Genomic DNA, 25,880 nt, shown 5'->3' on the forward strand with positions numbered 1-25,880 from the left:
TGGCGGTGGCTCCAACATTTGTCCAGGGGCAGCATCAAAGAAAGGTACTGCAGAAGCTTAAAATCCATCAGGCGTTCCGCCGCGGGGAGCCGTCGGAGTCCAGAGTTCACAGCTGTAGGCTTCAAGCTCAGTAAGACCGCGATACGCCGCACCTGAACGCGGTTCGCGAACGCTGTGCGGGCCTAATAGCTTTTCCTTTTGCTCATCTTTTTACAAAATCGTTTGGCGAGGATATCAAAATTGACTGCAAACATTCCTAAGAGAGTAGACTACACAGACAGACAACAAGACGCTTCAGGAACGATTCCAGGGAAGATGAAGGTCACGGATAGTTCGTTAGCACAGAGACGCAACCAGACAGTTTCACACAAAATAACCTACCAAAGTTAAGCCAAAGACTGTCGAAACTGGTGTTTCGGTAACAACGGTGACTTCTAGAACAGCGAACATGAAGTAAACGGGAGACCGCACTCCCTCTCCGCACTCTTCAATCAGCCCGCTCCCCCTAGCGGCAAACTATCATCTCGCGAGAATGCTCAGGCTCTTCTGCGTGCGCATGCGCGTGCATCCGGTGCCTGCGGACCAGTTCAGACTTAAGAGGGCGGAAAGGAGGGGGCCCAAGGGGCGGGGCAAAGAAAAATCGTGACGGCCCCGCCCTTCGCGGCGCGTCTCCCGGAATAGCGTCATCAGCTCTATAAGAGAGCATGCGCAGAAGCACTCGGCCTTTTACGTTCCGGGAAACGCTAAGATCAGGTTTGAGCGATCAGGTTTGAGCGTAGGGTTGTATTTTCTGTGCCATAATTATTAGGTGGAAACCGACTGACTTAACTAAAATGCAGGTGATTCAAGACTCTTGTTGCAGTGGGCGGTGGGGAACCCAAGCCAGAGTGGACGTAGATGTTCGTTAGGTCACGGGTCGGCCACGTGCGGTCCGGAGTCCCGGCCTATGCGGGCCGTGGGCCTTTAAGGAAGGGTTCAGTGCACCTGATGTTCATGTGAAGAAGCTCATGTTTTCTGCTAAGTGTCGTGTGGCCATTTTGGGGGTACCCTGTCAAAATTAGTGCCACAGCACCTAAGAACCGTCGCGTTTTGATCCAGATGGTGAGTAGTATCCTTAACTGCTTGCTTGAACTGTTCTGGATTATGAATCTCCATGTATCTTTGGGACCTGTCGGCTGTGGCAGTCTCCCTTCCTAGCCATGGAAGAGCATATTCTTGTTTATTGGCAAAGCTGTCACCATTTAATTGGTATCAGATTCTGACTTGCACAAGTAACATTCTTCCTTGATAAAAAACCTGGTGGGTACCAAATTACTGGGCAAACTTTTCTAAACTGTTGTTCAAATATTTCTAGGAAGCTGAGCTTAACTGTGCAGATGGGAGATGGAAACATAAGGTAGGTTTTCTCTTTTTATTCATATTTCACAGTTGATCTGAAGTGCCTTAATGCCAAGATACTGGGGAAATTGTCCCAGAGTAATTTGTAACTTAATCCCATAGCCACCTGATAGAATGTAATTACATAGCTGCTAAGCTTTTAGAATGGTGAAGTAAGTACACAGATGTGACTTTATAATTGGTATTCTTCTCTTGCAGGTATCAAGAAAACCAACGTGATAAGTGTCAGCGTTCTGCAGTGGGTCGTCAAACGTAAATCTTAGGGCACTAGTTTGACTATAGGCCTTTCTTTTTTTAGTTACTATCTTAAGATGGCATTAGTACAATTAAATAAAATGCTTTACTTTTTTAGATACTTGGTGTTTCTTGGCTGAATTATTAGTAGGTGGTGAGATGGTTACAAAAATGGACAAGAATATGTCCTACTTCCTGTTTGTAGCTCCTATGAAGTAGCATGAGAGAGGAAGGTTATTACAGTGTTAGAAAAATTTGTTGATAAAAATTGCCAAGTTATATCCCTGAGGTTGAGAACAGTCTATATGACACAAAATACTAAGGCAACTGTACAAAGTAACAAGTTCTGCACTTTATTTACACAAATGTGCACTGAGTGCTTGTACCTTTTAAAAACACAAGACAAAATTGCCTATAATAAAGACCTGTTTTATGAACCATGTATTCTACCTTGGGGTTGAGCAAACTGCTGGTAGCCTATTTACTCCCCCGGAGTTTGCCAGTCCCTGGTCTACTTAAAACTTCAATAAATATGTTGCTTACACCAACACTGTAGTTTACAAGGGCAGCATGTTAAAAAGTTTCTGTAGAGAAATTTGCTCACCTACAGTATGTTTTTCCAAGCTCTATGCAGGTATGCATCATACATGCAAATGTAAAAAGTTAGTATCAAAATCATGAGCTTCTAAAAAAATGCTATTTCAGCTAACAATGTAGCATGTAATAATACAATACTGAGCACCTTCAGGTTTGCACCAGGATTTACAAAAAAGATGTTTGATGCCAGGAACCAGCAGTTAGCCTAATGGCTATGTTGCTGGACTCCCACGTAGTCAACCACAGTTCGCATCCCGGACCCGGTGGCTTAAAATAAATGCCAGGTGTGTGCATGCCCAAGATCCTGAGAGGAGAATGGAGAAGGGATTGCGGTCAGACCATCTCCCATGGGGGGTGCTTTCTTGATTTGTCTCTGGTGAGCGCATGCGCCCTATAGCGAAAACCTCCAAAAAAAAAAAATGTTTGATGCATAAAGGACCTGGCTAAAATTCATACTAAGGCCCTGTTCAAGTATTATGCATCTACCTCTTGGGTAGGTAAGGACTATTTAAATGATGGGATTTAGGGGACGGGTCCATGATAATAAAAGTTAACCCTGTCTGGGAGTATCTTGATGTGCGTGCCTTTTGAGATACAACTACATACAGGGGCAACATTTTACCTGTATTTGAGCTGAAACTTCCGGGTATGAGTAAATTATTGGAAATTTGCAGTAGGTGGCACTCTTACCTTGTGATCCACAAAATGTGAGCATGAGGTTAAGGATGAGTTACATTTCTTATTCTACTTAATGGTATATGAATGTAAAGTAGTCAAAGTAGGTAATTTAATAAAATGGTGGATAAGTTATGAATTGTATATCCAGCTAGAAATTCTTATTACAGGAATTATTACAAGTTCTAGTAGTTTGTGCAGGATAGCTAGACCATATTTTTCTCTCAGGGTTTCCATAAGGATAGTTTTGAACATGAAATCACTTCATTTGGGAGTGAGTTTACGATAGGCAAATGAAATGATCTTATAATTCAAGGATCTTATTCCAGCTCAAATTTATAATGAAATTTCTTTACAAGCACTTGTCAGCCTTTTGAAAACATCTTTGCATTAAAAAAATGCCACTTTTATTCTGAATGTAGTAAGGAGTGTTTTTGTCATGGATATTCAATGATTCCATATACCATATTGTATCATTTGTTAGGACTGTCCAAGGCAGATAAATGTACAGCCTTAATTATGAAATAATCTCAATGCTGAGAATGGGCAGAAGAGAATAAGACTCAAATGAGTATTTAGTCTCTACAGTTAAAATTTGGTAGGTAACACTAGTAAGTATGATATTGAGGTATCTGTAACCAGAAAATGTTCACATCACAAATTCTCAAAAGCAGCAAGGAGGACACAATTTTTACCACAACAAAACCAGAGTTAAGATCTTAGTCCCCTTTAGTTTCTGGCTAGTACTAATAGTGGAGGTGGGAAGTTCTCCATCAATTTCTTCTTTAAATACTATTTTCAGGTTTCCATGAATTACAATTTGGTGACACTTTTTATCCAAGGTACAAAGGCTGAGACTTTGGTATAAACACCAGGAGAATCCTTGGCTCCACAGCCATACCCCCAGGAAGTCACCCCATATACAACCCAACTCTCTCCAGGTCTTTCGCACATGAGTGGTCCTCCACTGTCTCCCTGGCAGCTGTCCACGCGTCTGAGTTCATGGAGGTTTCCAGCACAGAGCATCCTCCCTGTAAACCGGGCCTTATAACGCTCTTCACAGAACCTCTTGGGAAGTAAGGGGATGGCTGCTTGTTGCAATGTTCTTGAGTAAGCCCGTCCTACTTGGACCAAATAACTGAATTAGTCAGATTCCACTGAACAATCAGAACATTTAACAGTTTCAATGAACACTAAACAGTCCTGAAAATACCCAATCATGGCATTAGTGTAGTTAAAATGGTTGAAAACTCTATATAATGCCTTGTTGAATGTTCATACTTATAACCCTTAATATGTATCTCAGTACTGAATATGAAGATCAGTGAGTAGCGTTTATGGACTTGAATATAGGGAGGTAACCAAGATAGCACATTTGTGCAGGCTTTGGTATTTGGAGTCTTAAAATGCTGAGAATGCATTCATAATAGTTTTGCATTCATCAACCTAACTATACTTGGGATAACAACTATATGCATAAGGTGGCTGTAATTCCCAGATAAGATAGAAACACCAAATGAGGGGACTTCAAAATTGTGGAAAATTGGAATTAAAACTTTATCTTGGTCTAAAAAACATTTTTATATCAATGCATAGTTTTTCCATAGTACACATTTTCCTTGCTATTTTGAAGGTCCCACATAAGGATGATAAAACATTGCAATGTTTCCCATACTTTTTGTGTACATTTCACCACCTGGTATTAGTATTTAGTATTTTACTAAAGTGAATTATAAGTGCCCCACGACATCCTTTTCTTGGTTATAAATTCCACCATTACTCTTTGATCATATTTACTAAATTGGAATAATTAGTTTGCAGTAACAGTCTATAAAATGTACTTCCTTATCATTTATATTAATTCAGATACGATGTCAAAAGGAAGGTGGCTGGACTTGTAATAGTTCTACTAAATAAATTAGTCGTCTCAGAGACTTGACTTGCCTCATGGATCAGCATAATAGACTAAGGCACTTACTTTGGCCTAGTTTTATTACTATATCATTCAAGAAATATTTGGCTCTTTTTTTTCCTTTCAGTTCATCTCAGATAGAGCTCCCAATGCTGTTGATATTCTATATCTGCTACAGATGTTTTACATCTTGCTGCTGTGAAATAGTATAAAGTCTGGTTTTAGTAAATAAAACCTTACTGAAATTACCACCTGTAGAAATTTACTTGTTTGACACTTTTTCAAGAGTATAATAATCAGTGTATTTTTGATGGAGAGCAATCAGCTATATAGTGTCCCTTGGTATCCTTGGATTGGTTCTAGGATACCAAAACCTGTAGACTCAAGTCTCTTATGTAAAATGGCATGTATAGTATGTGCATAAAATCTACGCACATCCTCCTATATACTTTAAGTCATCTCTAGATAAGAGTACCTGGCACAACATAAATATATGTAAATGTTGAATGCTAGTGTTTAGGGAACAGTGAGGGGGAAACTATGTTCTGTACAGGTGAAACCATCATAGACCTAACTACATAGCACACAACAGCAAGGTAATATTTTTTATCCTTGTTTGAATTAAAAAATGTTGAACCTACAAATGTGGAGGCCCAACAGTACTTTGCTCAGGGTTTGTAAGATGTGGAAAATGGGAAGGGAAGATGAAGGAGAAATGAGTGTGTTTCACTTCAACTTCAGCAGGTCTGCTTTTGTCCTGTATTCAGATTTAGTTTTTAAAGGACTCCATTGGAAAGAAACAAATTGTCAGACACCAAAGCCTTTGGCTGAACTGGTTACATCAAAGGCATCTGGAAAACCTTTTTAAAATACAGGCTAACAGGCCCAAATCTTGATGTAGGGTTTTTCAATTTCCCCTTGGGCCAGCAGGTGGCATAGTGGTAAAGGCCCTGGACTCCCACATGGCTGAACACAGTTCAAGTCCTGAGCCTGGCAGCTTGAAATATGCCAGGCACTTATCTGTGCGGGTCCAAAGTCCTAAGAGGAGAGTGGAGGAGAAAGGATTGTGGCATAGCCATCTCCTGCAAGAGCATAAGCCCTATAGCAAAAATCTCTCTTAAAAAAGAAAAATTTCCCCCTTTAAAAGTCTAGAAAACTATAGTTATGAGAAGATTCTCTACCCCTAAACACTACAGGTGGTTAGGTTCTCAGTGAATACTAAATGGAACCAACATTACCTCAGAATATGAACCCAAGTGATGTGCATGCATTTCACACTTGGAACCAAGTTTTTGAGCAACTAAGCCTGAGGATGTAAGCTCTTGCTGCCTACTGTATGCCTTACATGTGGATACTCCCAAACACAAGGCACCAGCTCTCCTTATTTCTTCCTTTGTATTTACCTTACCTGTGTCTCCCCATCCTGTTATGTAACAGTTGGAGGCTGTTTTCTGTGGCCTCTCTCTGCGGAGTGGTAAGCAGGCTGGCAGAACGTGGCTGCTGAATCTGGCACATTGCTCTTCCGGTCCTTGTAATCTAACCAGGGCGATGTCGTAGTCACTGCTGTCTGGCCTATACTCACGGTGAATCACGATCTGTTGAACTCCGATTTCTTCTTCAAACTCCTCCGGCACCAGAGTATGATAATCCCCAACCCGGACAGCATAGTTCCTAGTGCTGTTACCATACCTACAGGCAGAACAAATGAGAGGCTTACTTCAGATAACTGAAAATGCGATTGTCTGCAAGCAATTCTTCCAAAATATAACCATTCTTTCATCTCTGAGCCACATGCAAAGATAATTTTAGCCACGTGTACCCTGCTCCCAAACTGGCCATAGCTTCTTTTACACTCCCAGTAGCACTTATAACAGTTTCCAGTACTTAAGATATCAGAATGCTTCAATTAAGGGCCCCTCAAATCCAAGGACCATGTCATGATCATCGTATCCTTAGCACCAAGTAAAGTGCTTGGCACAGAAAAAGCTCTTCATAATACATGTTGCATCGTTTATCTTGAAAGACGTCTGTGTTCACATACATACACTCTAACAAGTTGAAATCAGATACATCTTACTAACTCCCACATTATAACACAACTAACACAAAACTTTCTATTTCATAAAAAAATAAATTCCCCCCAAAGATACAATGTTCTTGTTAGGGCTGACTATTGATCAGAATCACCTATACCACTTTAAAAACTACAAATACAGGTCAATTGGTGTAGTGGTCAAGACACCTAGATCTCAAATGGCCAACTGTAATTCGAGTCCCAGATCTGGCAGTTTGAAAAGTACACTGGGTACATGTGCAAATTCCCAAGAGGAGAATGGAAGAGGAGGTGTATGGAGAGTGCTCACCCCCTTAGGGGATGCTTTCTCTCTCTCTCTCTCTCTCTCTCTCTCTCATGCCCTATAGCAAATTTTTAAAAATTAAAAAATGAATATCCAAACCACAGTTTCTGAGAATATAAATTAATAGAGCTCCTATAGAATCATAGGTGAATCAAATTCACAATAAGGCTTGGGAACCACTGAACCAAAGAGTTTGTAAAGGCATGGGCATAAGGAGCCCCTGCGTGCCTGGAATTACGCTAGGTGAAATAAACATCCTAAAAGATTACTAACATATCAAAATGCAAAAAGCATACATGTTCCATTCCATTGGATCAAGTAGGTAGGTATATCCCCAGAATTAGCATGTTCACCAATTATGAGTTAATTTAGTATGCTCTCCAATTTAGGATATTTGGTTAATGTAAGCTGAGAATAAAAATAAAATACCTAATAAAAAAGAATATTCTTGTCAAAATGCAGGTCTTTATTAATACCTATGCATTTGAAGTTGTCCTGATTTAAGGAACAGGACCAGCTAAACCCAATAGTCTTGTGCTCCTTGAACTCCAGTTATTCTTAGAATAGATTGTATGCTTGGAATTTAAAGAACATATGACACAATACTGGATTAGATTTTTTCATCCAAATATTTGCCTTCTCTTGTCCCCTCTCTTAGTGGGCATGATTACTGTATATACTTTAGGAGTACACTTTGGCTAGAGTTTCCAATATGTTTGTAGACTTGCAAAGCACCTATCATGGTTCCAAGTTTCTCAAAGGAACCATAAAAAAATCCTTTCTCAATGTACTATGTATTTTAATTAAGGTTCTTCTAGTATAACTTTTATTATCTTGATGGGCTGTTTATTATATTCAAAAATGCTTCTAAAGCAAACATTTCAGGTTTTGGCTGACACATCATTCAGTTTGCTTTGTTGAAATGCCTTCAACGCCCCCTCAGATAAAAATTGGATGAAATTCCCAGACAAGCTTGAGCAACAGAGGATCTCTGAGATATAACAGTTTGGTAAGATCCAACATCCAATTTCTCTGAGACTCTAAATTTAAAATAAATGACAATAAAAAAATTACTACAATTGAAAATAGAATTAATTCAGCTTACAGGGTCCTATTCTCTGTTTTCTATATGGGTTCATCTCTACAGGCAAAACAGTATTTTACTTTAGCCTGTGCACATCTGCTACTACTAAATCTGTTTTTCTCTGTCGTCTGGATAAAACTCAAAAATAAGCTAATTGAAGTTGCTTGTATAAATGATTCCAATTGCTCAGGGAGAAATAACCTTGGTGGAACCTTTTACCATCCCTTACTTATATGTATACTGCATACTCAGGAAATGGTTTTAGCATGATTGATGATACTGTATATATATCACCAAAGACTGTGTTCATAAGAACTATACCATAAGGTACTAGGCCATGAGGAACATATGTTCAGCATCTGACACACTGTTCCTGAAAAGTAAGGCCCATCACCTTTGTGCGTCATCTTTCTAGTTAAAAAGATCTAGACATTTCTGATGTTCAGAGCAACAATTTGATGATTTCCAGCTGCTATGGCATTCTAGGCAAAAAGTCAAAAAATGTAAAAAAAAATTTTTTTTTTTTTTTGGAGAGGTTTTTCGCTGTAAGGCGCGTGCGCTTGCCAGACAGAGAGAGACATACAGAGAGAAAGCGAGAAATCACCCCCCAGGGGGGATGGTCACGCCGCAATCCCTTCTCCATTCTCCTCTTGGGATCTTGGGCATGCACGCACACACGCCCGGCGTGATTTTTAACCCACCGGGTCCAGGACGCAAACCGCAGTCGACTACATGGGAGTCCAGTGACATAGCCATTACTCTAACTGCTGGTTCCCAAAAAATGTAAAATTCTTGAACAAATCAAATTTGGAGTAGAATTACAGAAATAAGAGAATTCTTGTTTCAGGTGTATTCATGCCCCCAAAATCATGTTATCAGAATAAGCGATTAAAGGAATTGGTTTAATACCGGTCTCTCAATCATTGCTGCATCACTCTAGACACAAGGTCATCATGCTACTCATAGTTAAGGTTTTGAATAGAAAATAGCAAAAGCAAACAATTTATACTAGGAAAGATTTGCAGCACAACTCCAAAAAATTTATCCAAGTTTCCACTTCAGTCTGCCAATAGGATACTGCATTCAAAAGTCTGTGTTGCATTACCACTAGGAAATATGAAAAATGAGAAGGCCTTTAAATAGTAATTTACCATCTAGCTCAGTTACTTTTGCTATCTTGGCATAGAAGTTTGGGTACTCCACAATACATGAAAGCTCAGAGTGAGTAAGAGTTGGATTACTGAAACTTGCCAGCTTTCCAGTCAAGTACCATCAAAGAGACTATTCTCTAAAATGAGTGTAACTGAGGCTGGTGGCTCTGAAATGATAGCATTTTGATCTCCTCTCCAGGCCATCATTCCTACATGATCTGATATGAAGATGATGTAAAAGTACTACTCTGAAAATAAAACAAACATGAAAAACTCTCATCCCATAAAATAAACACAGATGGTTATTACAGTCTATGCCTTATCGTTTAGAAATGGCTGTTTAAGGGCACTGGCCTGTATCGTTGTTGCAAGAATTAAGCACCAAAGAAGGCCTAATGAACAGAAACCTTTATGTATACAAAAGTCCAGTAGCTGAAAAAGCAGACACACACAAAAAAAGGAGGGGTGGGAAGCTCATTTCAAAATATGAAATTGTATCTCCTACCAGTAGTTCTTAAATTAGACTAAACCATCTTTCACTCCCGAGAAATCTGAAAAGACAGCAACCTCTCAGAGCTGACTACATTGCTTCTACACTACAGTCTGTATTTTGCAAGTTTCAGTGTTTCTGGTGATGAAAGGAAGAATGTTTTAAACCAAAGTCCCAGAGCCTAGAAAAACAAGAATTGCAACTTGTTCTAAACACTAGAGACTGGCTTTATGCATTTTAATAAACTTACTGCAATATTTAGTTATAGCCTCCTCAGGCACTTCAAACAGGAAGTCTATGAAATCCGGCAAAGTTCACAGGCCAAGGCAGATAGATACATAACATATGTACAAAGTAGTTTTCTCCCTACTCCTATTAAAAGAATCTTCCGGGACCAGGAGGTGGCATGGTAGTAAGGTGCTGGATTTCCACATGGCTAACCATGGTTCAAGTCCCAGACCCAGCGGCTTGCAAATCATACCAGGTACGTAGATGTGTGTGCACAAAACCCTAAGAGGAGAAGAGGAGAAGCGGTTGTGGGATGGCCATCCCCTCAGGGGATGTGTGTGTGGTGGGGGTGATTTCTCACTTTCTCACTGCCTCTGCCCTAAGGCAAATAATAATAATAATAGTAATAATATTTCATTATAGCCAAAGTATGTCAAAATACTGCACATCGTAACCTTCCCCCTGCTCTTTAATCAACAGTCATTATCCTATATTTTGCTGATAATGGAAGAAATTCCAAATGCCATATGGAAGGAGAAATCTGTTGATCTAGGTTGAAAATCCCACCATCCTCTACAAAGTCCAACATTCTTAAATATATCTACTATTTGGCAACCAAACCCCATCATGTAACAGTCATTTAGGAGAATCTATGTGCCAAATAATATATAGATGCTTAATTTATAAACACAAGTGAGACAGTTAAAGACTTTAAGCAATCATCTAGAAGAAGCAGGCCAAGGAAAGAATCATGACATGTCAGCAAACAAATCCAACACATACAAAAGAGAGAGAGTGAGAGAGAGAAAGAGAAGGAAAGGGGACAATGCCTTCAAGGAAACCTGAAAGTCAGAGCCAAGTTTCAAATGTGTGCTTTTTATTGGGGCAACCTTTCCCACTTTATTACTTTAAGCTTTGAACCTTTAACATTACAACTTCTAGCTGAGATTTGAAGTGCAGAGTCAGCTTTCAGAAGAAGACATCTCCAACTATTGGAGACGAAGGCAATAATACTCCATGGGAGCTGAGATCTCATGCTTTTGGGGAATAAGAAAAATGAAGATTTTCTGCTGAGAATTCACTCTGGAAAGGCAAAAAAGGCAGGCCTTCAGAAGAATTTATACACAAGAAACAAAAAAATTGAAAATTATTTGTTGATGATAACATGTATGATTAAGCCACTATACAGTGTTTTCTGGATGGGAAATTGCATTTTGTATGCTGTGATGATGTTCAGTGAAAGAATGTAAAATTAATTAATTAGTTAGTTAATTAAAAAAAAAGAAATGCAAAGAATCTTGAATAAGGGGAGGAAAATCTAAATATCCTGAATTATTTTGTCTAAACTCTAGACCTCAAGATAGGCTTCTTCAGGGACCAGCAGGTGACGTAATGGCTATGTTGCTAGATTCCCATGTAGTGGACCATGGTTTGAGTTCCAGACCTGCTCCTTAAACTCACGCTGGGCACATGTGCAGGTGTGCCCAAGATCCCAAGAGGAGAAATGGAGAAGAAGGGATTGCAGTGTAGCCATCCTCTCGGGGGGAAGGGGGGTGATTTCTTGCTTTCTGTCTCTCTGTATCTCTTTGTCTTTCTTTGCTTTTCTTTTTTTTTTAAGAGGTTTTCGCTATAGGGCACGTGTGCTCACTAGAAAGACAGAGACAGAGAGACAAAGTGAGAAATCACCCCCTTGGGGGGATGGCCATGCCATCATCCCTTCTCCATTCTTCTCTCGGGATCTTGGGCACACACGCACACATGCCTCGAGTGAGTTTAAGCCACCGGGTCCAGAACTCGAACCGCGGTCAACTAAATGGGAGTCCAGTGACATAGCCATTACGCCAGTTGCTGGCACCTGTATCTGTCTGTCTTTCTGGTGAGCACACGTGCCCTATAGCAAAAACTCAAAAAAAAAAAAAAAAAAAAAAAGGCTTCTTCAATTATTTTGCAGTTTTCCTATTTATTCTCCACTAGTACATCTTCAATTTCCTACTTTTGCTAATATATTTTTTGATTACTCACATTGAACCCCAACATACCAATAGCTATGTTTTGCATTTTACAGTCTATTAAAATACTTTGAAATAATCTGAAGGTCATTGTTACCTCACTGTGGAATATTATTCCTTAAATTACAAATGAACATACTAAGGCTCCAAGAGGTTAAATGGTTTCTTCAAAGTTAAACATACAAGACTGGCCCTGAGTCCTCGCAGTTAGGAAGCCAGATCCCACAAGGCAGGCAGCATAGTTCAAATACAAGACCTGACAGCTTGAGAAACAGCAGGTGTGTGTGTGTGTGTGTGTGCAGCCAAAATCCCATAAGGAGGGAGAAATGGAGGAGAATGGATTGTGACATGACCATACCCCACAGGGATGCTTTCTCAATTTTTGCATCTCTCTGGTGAGTGCACACACCTTCTAGCAAAATTAAACATACCACTGGAACTGGGTCTCGATGACCATACCCAAGTCTCCTTCCATTATACTATGCCAAGAGCTGCTGATGTTTACAAAGTGCCTTCAACTTCTCTCCCCCTTTCCCCTTCCACCTTCCATCTCTAGTATCATAATAACCTTATAACTGCTCTCCTTTCAGTATAAAGGTATAAAATTGGGTCCCTTCCTTACAGTTCTTTTGGTTCCTCCCATACTAGATTTTAACCACTTGGTAACACAGATTAATTTGAGTCATTGCAGAAAGAAAGCATATTAAGTACATATGCAAAATTTTCATATAATGTTAAGCTCGTTTTCAGACCCTAGGTTCATAATTGTGCCCTAGTCCCTCAGATCTATTCCATACATCTCCAAATGCTTTATCTCCTAAAACTTCTCTTTCATCACATTTCAAAACTCAAAAAATCTGCAGGGGTTTCCCACTGCCTAGTGAATAAAACTGAAATTTATAAACCCAGCATTCCAGGCCTTGTATTTCTTTTCTAGGTTTACTACATAAATCTCAGGTCTAATTGTCTAGGCAATAATGGCCATCCTTCAAATATGGGTTATGTTTTCTCACCACTATACAGGGGACTTCATAAAGTATGTGGAAATAATGAAGTTAAAGTTAGTTTATTGGTCAAATTTTTAAAAACTAAATGCAAAGCTTTTCATAATACATTTTTCCTGAACTTCGTGTTCTACACATTAGAAGTTATCTACCACCCACCTATACTTATACATGAATCTGGACTCTCTCTACTTAAACAGACTCCATAACAGAACTCACTTTTCCTCCTACCAACCCATGCCATCTTTGAACTGTCTTGAATGTTAAAGAAATTAAAAAACAGGGTCAGCCCTCTAGCACAGTGCTTAAGTGCTATTCATAGAAATCTGGATCCCACATCGCTGATTGTGATTATGGTCTTGGCCCTAGGGGCTTCGAAAACACACCAGGCACATGTGTGTGCATGTCCCAAATCCTGATGGGATACAGAAAAAGGATTGCAGTGTGACCATTCCCAATGGGGAGGGAAGGGAGTGCACTCGCTCTCGCTTGCTCGCTCTCTCTCTCTCTCTCTCTCTCTCTCTCTCGGGAGTCCTAGTGCCCTCTGGCAATTAAAAAAAATGAAGGAAGGAGGAAGGAAGGAAAAAGGAAGGAAGGAAAAAAGGAAGGAAATTAAAACAACAAAACTCTTCCTTAGTTAAATTAAAAATAGTCTTTTCTTCCTTTAACCTCAATGGTATTTGAAGTAATAGGCAAATCTAATCTAATCTGATTCCACATGATCTCTCCTTCCTGCTGTCCTTGGTGTGCCATGTTGGATACAGTGTGGCACTCAGAACTGAGCACTGGCTCCTGTTTGGTAGCAGCAGTGCTTATGTGTCAGGCAATAGCTTGAGTATGGTAGGACAGGCTAGCAAGGTTCTTCACTACTTTGTCTAAGCACTGTTCTGTCGGTGCCCCTCAAGACTGAGTTCATTTCATGAACAGCCATATTTCATCACAACTCATATAAGGGTTGCAAGATACAAAAATCCAAGATTGTTTTTCAGTTGTGCTGTATTTAAGCCAAGTTTTCTGGAACTAATGGCAACATTTTACTTCATCTTTATTCTATATTGCTTGTTAGGATCAGTCTTTCAAGATCTTCTGCAACATGGTCTTACATGTCTTCCAAGTGTCATTGTCTTGCCCAGTCTTCTGGCATCCAGAAACATGATTAACTTGCCATCCGTGTCCTTTTTCAGTGTAGCATTTGGTATGTTGAACAGATAAAGATAAGTGTCTGCCAACTCCATTATATTCTTCCCCATCATTATTCTTTAACATTCAGATCATAATGTATCCTGTCCACTAAACAAGGAGGCCTTGACCTTTAATGTTAAGAATATGGCTAACAAAAAAGAAAAGTCCTGTGTGTCAGCTTGAAAGTCAGAAGATGAGGTGTGATTGCAGGAACCTCTCTGTCTCTGGTAGGCACATATGCCTTATGGAAATTTTTTTTTAACTTAAAAATTTAAAAAGTGCTAAGGAAACTATCTACAAAGAGAAGTATAAAATTAGATCCCTTCCTCACACTGTAAGCCATACAAAAAATAAACTGTAAGCAGATTAAAAGTATAAATATAGAAAGCAGAACAAAAATAAATTGAGGAAAAGAAAATGAGAGGATAGCTTCATTACATGGTAATAAGGAAAAATTTTTCAAATATCTAAAAGTTACCAAACTCCATTATAAAAAGACAAGCCAATAGAAAAATGGGCTAAGGATATGAACGCAGAATTCATGAAAGAGGGAGGCATTAGTCAGGACATTGTAATTAAAAAGAAACCCAAAACTCTAAGATTAGCTAAAAGTAAAAATTTTAATAGTATCATACCAAGTGTAGGTGGGGATGTAAGGAAACAGGAACGTATACATTGCTGGGATATAAACTGATGCAGTTCCTTTAGAGGGCAAATTGATAGGACCTCATAAAACTGAAGGGAGCCCATACCCGAGGACCCAGCAAAATGCCCTCACGTGTACACGCCCATGGGACAGGTTTGAATTTTGGGTCAACCTGAACGTGCTGGGTTAGCAGGAGTTAGTTAGGCAGAATATTGACATGACAAAACCAGTTGAGGGTACCTCTTTCTGTCTGTCTCTGTTGTGAAAGAAAGAACATTTTAAGAAAACACTAAACCTGTACTCCTTGTTCCTTACCACTTACAATCAAAGGATCTGAAGTCTCTTCTATCCCTTTGCGGATATGATTTCACCCTCAGGTATGTTCAGAGAAGCATAAGCATAGTTTGCCTCCCCTCCCAAAACCCGTCTTCCCTCTAAACCTGGAGTTTGCTTTAACCCAAGGGCAGTGAGTGGCTTCCAGAGGGCTCTATTGGTTCCTTGTGTCACCTCTCTACTCCTGCAAAGAAAAGGCATTTTCTCTGCTGCTGGCATAGACATGCAAGGCTTAAAACCTGGCCCTGACATCCCACATGCTGTCGAGAGGAAAAAACTGGAAGAACTGAACAAGGGTTGTGTCAGGTTGTTTAGAAAGGTGGACACTTACCTCTTAAAACAGTGTGCAGCTGTGAGGACCCAGCAGCTACTCAGGAGCGTTGCCCCACATAGGAGCCGGCCATCGCCATGGGATGACTTCAGTCGGAGGGAGACCTGCCAAGGCCAGCCACCCCTAAGAATAAAACAGGCCACACATCAGCATCCATAACAGGCAGAGAAGCCAAGAAAGGCACCATTAAATCTGTAAATCATAATTTTTCCTTTCATAAAAGTGAGAAGTTGTCTCATTTAACTAAACAACAGCAATGTGCAAACAGAGAAATGAGTCCACTGATACTGATGGCCTGCAGGTGGGGAAAGGAACACAACAGGCACTTTAAGGTGTAAGACCCTTTCCTGCTTTGAAATGATACCCCTACAGCTCTGAGCAGACCAGTATCAGCAACCCTGAAGACGTGCTTCCAGGCATCTGGAGGCATTCCACCTGTCCCTCACACTCTTAGGACAAGTTGGGTCTTCACTCTATTTCATGGTTTAAAATGTAGTTTCTTCTTTTCATTCTACCCTACCTATGCAGTCTGAATTAGGATTTAACAAACAAAGTGCTCATTTTCCAATAGTAAATTTAACAAACAAAAAGCATATTAAAATGATTCAAGCCTGAAACAGACATATTCTAAATTAAATTAATCTTTTTAGGTACACATTTTCAGGTAGCCCGTTAAATTTTGCTTCTGCCACATAACTCTTCAGCAACACCTCTATCTCACAAATCAGAGTAGTGATATATGACCATGTTCTGAATTAAGTAAGTGTAGGTCAAAGGGTAGTAAAATTCTCAGTGAAATCCTCTTTCGGTTAAAAAAAAAAAAAAACCCTTAAGAAAATTCCCCTAAATAAGAACAGAAAATCCTCAGTTTGGGATATTGTATGTGTATGAATAATTTTTTTTATATGGAAAATCTCCACCAAGAACCCTTTACCTTAAGGAATTCTTCCCACCAATGATCCGCTTCTGTCGCCGGTGCAGTAACCGCAAACCACAAACAGATGAGAGTGACTCTGCAGCAGACACAGGCCATTAATAAAACTGTCATCACTGATAGAGAAAAGCGAAAGTGGCCTATTTCCCTGTTACTTCTCCGATTTGAAATGCCTTTTATCTGTAAATCATAATTTTTCCTTTCATAAAAGTGAGAAGTTGTCTCATTTAACTAAACAACAGCAATGTGCAAACAGATGAAACTTTGTCAGGTTTCCTATCATTCAGCTCTGAGAGGTTTTTTTGGCTGCCGAATGGTCTGACCTTGTCCAGTGCATTATCCTTTAAGGTGCCTACATCTTCTGCTTGTTGTCATGGAGTTCAGGAACATTAAACAAAACAAGAGAACAGTAAAGAGTAATGGTCTAAATTACGGGCTTTCCACAGACAGCACTGTCCCAAGACATACATAAAAATGTGGCTCAGGGGGCTGGCAGGTGGCATGGTGAAGGGCGCTGGACTCCCATATGGCTGACTGCAGTTCGAGTCCTGGACCTGGTGACTTACTTTCTCACTCCTGCCCCACTCTCATTCTGTCCCTCTCTGGTCAAATTAAACATAAATAAATAAAGTTAAAAAAATTCTTCAAAAAAATGTAGCTCAGAGGAAAAAAAGCACATTTACAGGATAGAATTCTGATCTGAATTGGCACATTACTCCTTATAGAGTATTAACATATGGAAAGGGTTTGCTAAGCCAATTTAAGTGACAAATTGTATTTAAGGGTATGCATTCAAACGTCCCAAGTTAATAGACTTCTGTCTAGAATGTATAAAGAATTAGTTTAAAAATCTATGAAAAGCTGGGGCCAGCAGATGGCATAATGGTTTTATCGCTGGACTCCCATGTAGTCTTCAGCAGTTCAAGTCCGAGACCCAGCGAGCATGTGTGTATATGCATGCTCACAATCGCAAGCAGAGAATGGAGGAGAAGGGATTACAGCATGGTCATCCCCCTGGGAGGTGATTTCTCACTTTCTGTTTCTCTGTCTTTCTCTGTCTCTCCGGCAAACTTATGTGCCCTAGAGCAAAAAACCTTTCTTTAAAAAATAAAATTATCTCTTAAACAAAAGGGGAAGACAAATAAAATAAAGTATAACTGATATTTTTAATAATTTTAGCAAGTAGGAGAATTTATAGACGGGTACTTTGGTTTAGGATATATGCATAAAGGAAAGATATGTATTGTTTTCCTATCTGTGCAGGAAGAGAAGGGTGGGAATCATGCCAAGAACATGAAGACCTAATCAGCACTAATGGTATCACATGATAACAAGGTAAAAGAGAATCCAGTGGGAAATCAGTAGTAGTTATTTCTTGATGGAGAAAGAGGTTCACCAATGTGAACCAAAATGATTAATTTGCCAAATGATCTCAGAGTCATGCTGTCAAACTTTAACCTTCATCTCTTAAGAGTATGAGTCCTCTAGATGATGCAGCAAATTATAGGATAATAGAAAAACATAAGTTCCCAGTAATGCTCTAAGTCGGGTCAATGTATACAATGCCAAGAAAAGAAATGACGTAATACTGAGCAAGCAAAACCTAACGTTTACATCATTCTGGGGCAAAACACCAGACTGCAAGAAAGTAAAATCTATTTTTCTAGTTACTTTTTGAAGTTCCTGTGTGTGTGTGTGTGTGTGTGTGTGCATGAATGCATATGTGTGTGCATATATAAAAAGAATAGAACATAAACAAGGCACAAAGGGTTTTAAGTGTTCTTGCCACACTCAGAAATCCCTCAGATGATAAAGAATCATATTAACATCTAATTTATTTATTGCATTATCTTTAGCAGCAATTAAAATGAATTAGAAAAAGAGAATGCTCAAATACAGATGCAACTGATTTTAAGGAAAAAAAATCTATGTATCAAATCTCTGAACTTTGAATTCAGATGAAGAAGAGACTGTTCTTTTTATAAAAATAACCACCGGTGGTACCTGCCGTTGGCATAATGTTTATGTCACTGGACTCCCATGTAGTTGACCACGGTTTGAGTCCTGGACCCGGTGGCTTAAAACTCAACGCCAGGCTCATGCACGTGCATGCCGAAGATCCCAAGAGGAGAATGGAAGAGAAGGGATTGTGGCATGGCCATCCCCCCTGGGGGGTGATTTCTTGCTTTCAGTCTCTCTCTCTCTGTGTGTCTGGCGAGCGCACGCGCCCTATAGCAAAAACCTCTCCAAAAAAAAAAATAAATAAAATAACCACTGGTTTCCCCAAAATAGCTCATTCTCCAAAACTCATTCATTTAAAAAATTAATGTGTTCCCTAAAAATTAAACATACTCAGAGCTTTCATCAACTCTATTTATTTATGAAACAGTTACTTACTGTACTATACTACAAGATTTCTCAATTTCCTTAAATTTTTTACTTTTCAGAAAATAAAATCTGCGAATATCACTTTCATTTTGAAATTCATTTTTAAATAATCCCATTGTTTCTAACAATAGCAAGAGCAAAGAGTTGCCTTTCTTCGCTTCTTCTCTATATTTTCACTTCTTTCCTTTTTATGAAGAGTCAATTCTGAATCTTTACGGATAGCAACAAGCATGGCAGTTTTTTTTTATTACACCTGGGAAAGGACTGGTACAGAAATAGCTGAGAATTTACAGGGAGGATCCCCGAGATGACAAGGTCCTGTGGACTCTCACCCCCTCCTGAACCTTGCTATCCCTGCAACCTCCACTCACACAAGTTTGCCAAGAATCCTGGCTCTAAACATCAGCACAAAAAACACAATGGTTGGGAGACATTCTTGTAGCATGGGATTTTTGTCAAAGTACTGCTTGCAGTAATGAAATACAGATTAGTATCCTTCACTTGGCTAGGGCTCCAGGGTACTTACCTTTATTACTGTTACCTGATGGTTTCTTGCCAAAATAATCACAAATAACTCCTGCATCTTCGCTGTGGCGGCAGTTGTGTCTTCCAATATCCTGCTTGATACAGTCGGCCAGGGACCTCTCATTTCCAGTGCACTTCACATTGTCCACATGGATGGGTCCTTTTCCTTCCCCAAAGTAAGCCATGGTTCTGGCTCTGGCAGGACCCCTGGAAACACAGCATTCTTAAGGATGTGGAGAATCAGTTGGTCATACATGAGTAAATCACAATACTCACAGTGACTCATAGTCAGTTTTATTCTGTAACTTTTGCATATTAAAATTAGTATTCAGACGTGCTAGCAACATTTTATTTTATGCCTGTCAAAAATAAAACTTAGGAGCCCTATGGTGATGCAGAGGTAAAACACAACACACTGTGAGACAATCCCAAAGGGTAAGGTTCCCAGTTTAAGTTCAAAGACCTCTCTACCTGGTCTTTACAGTTCAGTAATTCACAACCTGGTTTATCCATTAGAATTACCTTTGAAAACGTTAAAAAAAAAATAAAGTAAAACCTGAATCCATCTCTTATCAAGTAAAGTGGAATCTATGGAAAGGGGGCCAAGCATGGGTAATACTTTTTTTTAATCACACAGCGATATTAATAAACAACCAAAGTTGATCATCATTGCTGTGGCTGATGTCACCAACCTCTGCCTGTTCCCGTGCCAGCATCACATGGATTAGACTTTAGGTGAATATGAAAGTGAAATCCCTCTCACCACACCACCCACACAGATTTTTATTGGGATGATATTTACTGTGTAGATTTAATTTCCATTTTGTCTTTCTATTCAGGATACAGTGTGTCTCTCTACTAATGAAGTCTTCTAGATTCAGTAAAGATTAGCTTTTCCACATAGGCCACAATTCTTAGGAAGTTTATTCTTTAATATTTATATTTTATCATGTAACATTAATAAACACTAGTTCTAGTGTCTTTCCATTTCATTCTCTCAGGTTCTGTAGGTAAACAGTCATATTATTATTCATAGAACAATTCAAGCTTTTCCTTTCCAATACTGTTACCTCAGCTCTTAATACTCACTGCTACCTCCAGACCATGTAGAGACGTTGCAGTGAAAGCAGGCACCCTTGTTTTGTTCTAGGTGATGTTTATTTGTGATATAAAACTAAAGTAGATTTATTTTGGTCTAACCTCATAAGAGGGTTGAAGAAGGAATATTGATGTTATTTAAATTTTCAACATTAGGACCAGCAATTGGTGTAATGGCTATGTCGCTGGACTCCCACATAGTCAACCGCGGTTCAAGTCCCGGACCCAGTGGCTTAAACTCACGCCAGGTGCGTGTGCGTGCATGCCCAAGAGCCTGAGAGGAGAATGGAGGAGAAGAGATTGCAGCGTGGCCATCCCCCCTGGGGGATGATTTCTCGCTTTCTATCTCTCGGTCTCTGACTGTCTGGCGAGCACACACGCCCTATAGCAAAAACCTCTCCAAAAAAAAGAAAACAAAAATTTCAACATTATTAAAATGAACACATTTGTTTCCACTTAGGTGACACAGTAGAATATAGTCATTGAATGTGTCGGTTTGATCCACCCTTACATTCCTCTGTAGTATACTGTTCTTTTAATACTCTGTTGGGTTAAATTCACTAACATCTTGTTTAGACTTGCTTTTTTGTATTTAGATTCATGAGATTAGGATATAGCTTTCTTTTTATGTGTATACTTATTTCATCTAGCCTTTAAATCAAATTATATTCACCTCATAAAATGAACAGGAAGATTTCCATATGTTTCTTTGCAACCGTTTATATCATTAAGGAATGATCTGTGTTTTAAAGACTGATCAAAAGTCCAGGGAAAAAAATCACAGGCATCTCCTCCATGGCCATTAATCTAATCAGGTTTTCGTCTCCTGTGTCAGCTTTGATAATTACATTTTGGTTGACGATACACAGTTTCCCAAATATTGTGTATTTCATCAACTTTCCAAATTTATTTGCTAAATATGGTTCACAGTAGGCTTCCACAACTTCTTAAAAACATTCATCTATCTGTTGTGATTGTACCTCTTTTGTCCCTTCTAATGTTTATTTGTATTTTCTCTCCTTTCCTTTTAGTAACAATTGCCAAAAATTGTTTATTTTATTAACCTTTTTTAAAAGATAAAAATAATTGCTGACAATAGGGATGTGTAATGTAAACCAATTTGAAATTCAAATGGGTATAATTTGAAGAAACTAAAATTCCAGATGATTCCCATCAGTTTGGAAGTAAGGAAATAAGTCACAGAATATTAAATGTCTTATTCTTTTCTAGGAAGGGGAAGTTAAGGATTTTTTTAAATTTTATTTTATAATTCAGATAATAGCTTTATATTTAACTTTATTTATTTATTTATTTATTTAGTTAGTTAGTTAGTTTAACTTGACCAGAGAGGGACAGAGTGAGAGAGAGAGAGAATAAGTGAGACGGCAATCCACCAGGCCCGAGTCTCAAACATCAGTCGGCCATGTGGGAGTCCAGCGCCCTTAACCACCACACCACCTGCTGGCCCCAATTCAGATCATTTTTTATGTTGGTGTAAAATATATTTTAGTATGTTAACAATTTAAAAAGATGTTCTGGTAAAGCAATATTTTAAATATCTTATACATGTGGAATTGGACACTATTTGTTGTGCGACTGGATTATTTCACTTAGTGTAATATCTTCTAGGCTCATCTATGTTGTTGCAAATCACAAACTCTTCTTTTTTTTTAAACATTCCATTATACACAATACCACATTTTTTTACTCATTCATTCATCTGCAAGCATTCAAGTTGTTTCCATATCTTGGCTATTTTGAATAATGTTCAATAAACATGGGAGTGTAGATATTTCGAGATCCTGATTTGATGCTTTGGATTATAAACCCAGAAGTGGGATTGCTGGGTCATATGGTAGTCTCATTTTTTAAAAATATGCTAGCGTGTGCATATTAAAGAGAGAGGGGGAGAAAGCATCCCCTCCCCAAAGGGGCTGGTAACACACAATCCCTTCTTCATTTTTCCCTTCTTTCAGAGTTCTGGGAACTCATGCACACACATGCGTACCCAGAGTGTTTTTTGCCACAACCTGAAACCGCATGTTGGGCAATGTGGAATCCAGTTACCTTAACCATCAGGCCAAGAGCTGACCCTAGTAGTTCTACTTTTAATTTTTTAAGGAACCTCTTTCTGTTTTCCAAAGTGGCTGCGCCATTCTACACATCAGTGTACAAGGGTTCCAGTTTCTTCACATTCTTACCAACACTTGTTATCCATGGTTTCTTTATATAATAGCTTTGCTAACATAAGGCTAAATTCATTTTTGAGCATAAGGGTAAATGGACTAAATGATAATAAATATAAACCAATGAGGGGCTAGCAGGTGGTTTGGTGGTTAAGGTGTTAGACTCCCACGTGGCCGACCATGATTGGAGTTTCACATCTGGCAACTTGAGAATCAGAGGGTAGTGGAGGTGATTTCTCACTCTCCTCTCTCTGGCTCTCTCTCTCTGGTGTACACACTCTATGGGGAAACATTTTTTTTAACTAGTAGAAATGTAGAAATAAATCAAAGTTATAATGCATTAATGAATATACTCAGGAACTTCTTCCCTCCTTAAACTTGGCTAACACATAGAATTTGATGATCAGAGTTCATATTTTGCCTTTACATTACCAAAGGTAATCCTAGGTTTATTTGTTCAACTCCATAATCAAATGAAAATAAGAAAATAAAAGTATGAGGGCCATCAGGTGGCATGGTGGTTAAGGCACTGGACTCCCACATGGCTAACCCTGATTTGAGTCCTAGACCTGGTGGCTTGTTTTCTCTCTCTCTCTCTCTCTCTCTCTCTCTCTCTCTCTCTCTCTAAATTTCACTTTCTCTATCTGTGTATGTGGTGTGTCTTCTCTGGTGAGCTTATGTACCCTATAGTAAATTTAAAAATAATAATAGTGATGATAAATAAAATGAATAATTCTTTAAATAAATTAGTTAATAAAAGTATAGCCAAGCAGCCAGTCTCAGATGGCAATATGCTTTAATGGTTGACTTGGGGTAAGGAAATACATTAAGGACTCTAATGCAAGAGCAAGAATAATGATTACTGGTTAGCCAGTGGCATGGTGGTTAAGGCACTGGATCCCATGTGGCTAACTGTACACTTTGAGTCCCAGACCCAGAAGCTTGAGAAGTATGCCAGGTACATATGCATATGTGCCCAAAATCCTGAAAGGAGACTGGAGGAGACAGGGTTGCAGAGCGATGATGTCCCGTGAGGTGCTTTCTCCTTTTTTTCTTTTTTTCTTTCTCTCTGGAGAGTGTACATGCCCTCTGGCAAATTTAAAAAAAATTTTTTTTCAAGTGGAAATAAGAGTGATAGAAACGTAGTGAGAAAAAGATATTTAAAATAAATTGTTGACTAAGTTCACCTACACATCTAATGTAGACCACTCCTGTCTCCTTCTACTACCATATTTTGAAAACAAAATACCTATATCACAAATAATGTGCCCACTGACCATAAGGCAATTTTAATTGCAAATAGGTCCAAAACTGAGCAGAACTGAAGTAGTATCTGAGTAACCAAAACAAACTGAATGAAAAGTTAACCAAAAAATTTTGAACTTTTGTTAGAGTTAGAAATACTTTTGAATATAAAGAAAGTTCTCCAACTAATTAAACTGATCAATATTGAAGACATATAGATACATAACTAAGGATATATTTTTAAATCCAAATCACCATCAGTAATCAACTGTGAGTTAGGCAATTTATGTATATTACTTTAAATTAATAACCCTGTAACATTTTCCATATTTTGTAATTCCAAAGCCAATCCTTAGGGCACTTTCACCATCATTCACAGACATACGCAGAACCAGGAAAAATCTGAGCCACCCAGCTGAGGTCTAACAAAGAGATGGTCTGCTACCTTCTGTGCAGCTCTCACATGGTAAGCAAGTGTCCCATCCACATTCCATGTAGTGTCATTTTAAAAAAATGATAACTAATTCTTGCCTGAATGAATCTTATCAAACACACATTTTTTTTTTCCATAAGGCACATCACTGCCTTTTTGCACTTAGCAACAGCAGTATGTTGGAGGGCTTTTTGCTTGTTTGTTTGTTTGTTTAGTTTTAGTTTTGCCATAGAGTGTGAGAGACAGAGACAGAAAGAGAAGGAAAGTGAGAAACCATGCCCCCAGGGGGGATGGCCACGCCCCAATCCCTTCTCTCTTCTCCTTTTGGGATTTGGGCACACACCCACACATACTCAATGTGTTTTTCAAGCTACCAGATGTGGGACTTGAACTGTGCTGTTGGCCATATGGGACTCATCTGCCTTACCCACTATGACACTGGCTGGCGCTTGGGGGCCATTTTTAATAATGAAATAACGAACAACAAAAGCAAGAAATTAAAACTAAAGGCACTAACCAGAGTGCAGTAAAAGGACAACTGCTGAGCGATGTCTCAGTATTTGCTAGTTCGGAGATCACAGTGACTTTCTAGAACATAAATACCATGAGTAATGACAGCTGACCTATTTCACTCACTGTAGGATGCCCTAAAAGGCTATGGTTTTAGAACATAAATTACTGACAAAAAAGGTTAATATGTTAACATCCTTGGCTCATGAGAGCAACAGTGTGCATAACCAGAGTTACTAAACTAGTTATTAGATAAATGGCTACTTTTCTTATGTGTCATAATATATATTTCTTGTGAGAAGATGAACAAATTTGAATACATTCTACATACAGCTTCTTTTTAACTCTGAATTAAATCAGCATGGTGCCTGTGTTTCCAACTGGACGATGGAAACTAACTTTATGTATTAAGTAAGTCGTAAGAGCAAGCCTAAAATAATCAGAACTGTTCATCAAGTAACCATGCCAAATAATGAGGTCTTCCTTACTTATAGCCAAGCTGTCGACAGATCACAGCTGCGTCCTTATCAGTCCACCCGTCATCACAGATGGTTCCCCACTGGCCGTTGATAAAAACCTCCACTCGGCCTTCCTTCTTATTTTCTCCGTCCATAAGTCTGATAGGAAAACCTAAGTCACGATTCAAAAGTATTAGAAAAGCCAAAACAAGCAAACCGATACAAAAGCATGAAAGCCTTAACAAAATACAATTAAAAATGTTTTTCAATCAGCTATAAAATCAGAGAGACAGAAGGGAAGAAAAGGGAAAGGAAGGAAGGGATATCCATTTTAAAGCCATATCTACTTTGTAATATCTTTTGAAGCATTGAAGTCCGCAAGTGCTCACCACTGTTCCACTTTGCATCCCTGCCCATAGGACAGAGCCGAGTGGACAGAGGATGGGCAGTTGCTACAGGAGGTGCCATAGCC

At 39.0% G+C, this 25,880-nt stretch overlaps 1 protein-coding gene, 1 long non-coding RNA gene and 1 other non-coding gene across 3 annotated transcripts in view; 2 read left to right on the forward strand and 1 right to left on the reverse strand.

Moving 5' to 3' along the window:
• The first annotated feature begins 720 nt into the window (after positions 1–720).
• On the forward strand, positions 721–1,753 carry LOC102498769 (uncharacterized). Its single transcript, XR_335224.3, has 3 exons — positions 721–1,101; positions 1,355–1,396; positions 1,597–1,753. It is a non-coding gene; the product is annotated as an uncharacterized LOC102498769 (long non-coding RNA).
• On the forward strand, positions 1,150–1,280 carry LOC114008652 (small nucleolar RNA SNORA24). The gene has a single exon (XR_003550167.1). It is a non-coding gene; the product is annotated as a small nucleolar RNA SNORA24 (small nucleolar RNA).
• Positions 1,754–2,878: 1,125 nt separating the features above from the next.
• PRSS12 (serine protease 12) overlaps positions 2,879–25,880 on the reverse strand; it is a 67,558-nt gene continuing 44,556 nt past the window's right edge. Inside the window, 6 exon segments of the mRNA XM_006153093.3 lie at positions 2,879–4,025; positions 6,225–6,505; positions 15,632–15,754; positions 16,566–16,644; positions 19,480–19,685; positions 25,439–25,580. Of these exon segments, the coding sequence (XP_006153155.1) occupies positions 3,718–4,025; positions 6,225–6,505; positions 15,632–15,754; positions 16,566–16,644; positions 19,480–19,685; positions 25,439–25,580 (1,139 nt within the window). The 3' untranslated portion in view covers positions 2,879–3,717.

This window comes from Tupaia chinensis, unplaced genomic scaffold (genome assembly GCF_000334495.1).
Source record: "Tupaia chinensis unplaced genomic scaffold, TupChi_1.0 Scaffold000362_1, whole genome shotgun sequence".
In the NCBI taxonomy this organism is placed as follows: domain Eukaryota; kingdom Metazoa; phylum Chordata; class Mammalia; order Scandentia; family Tupaiidae; genus Tupaia; species Tupaia belangeri.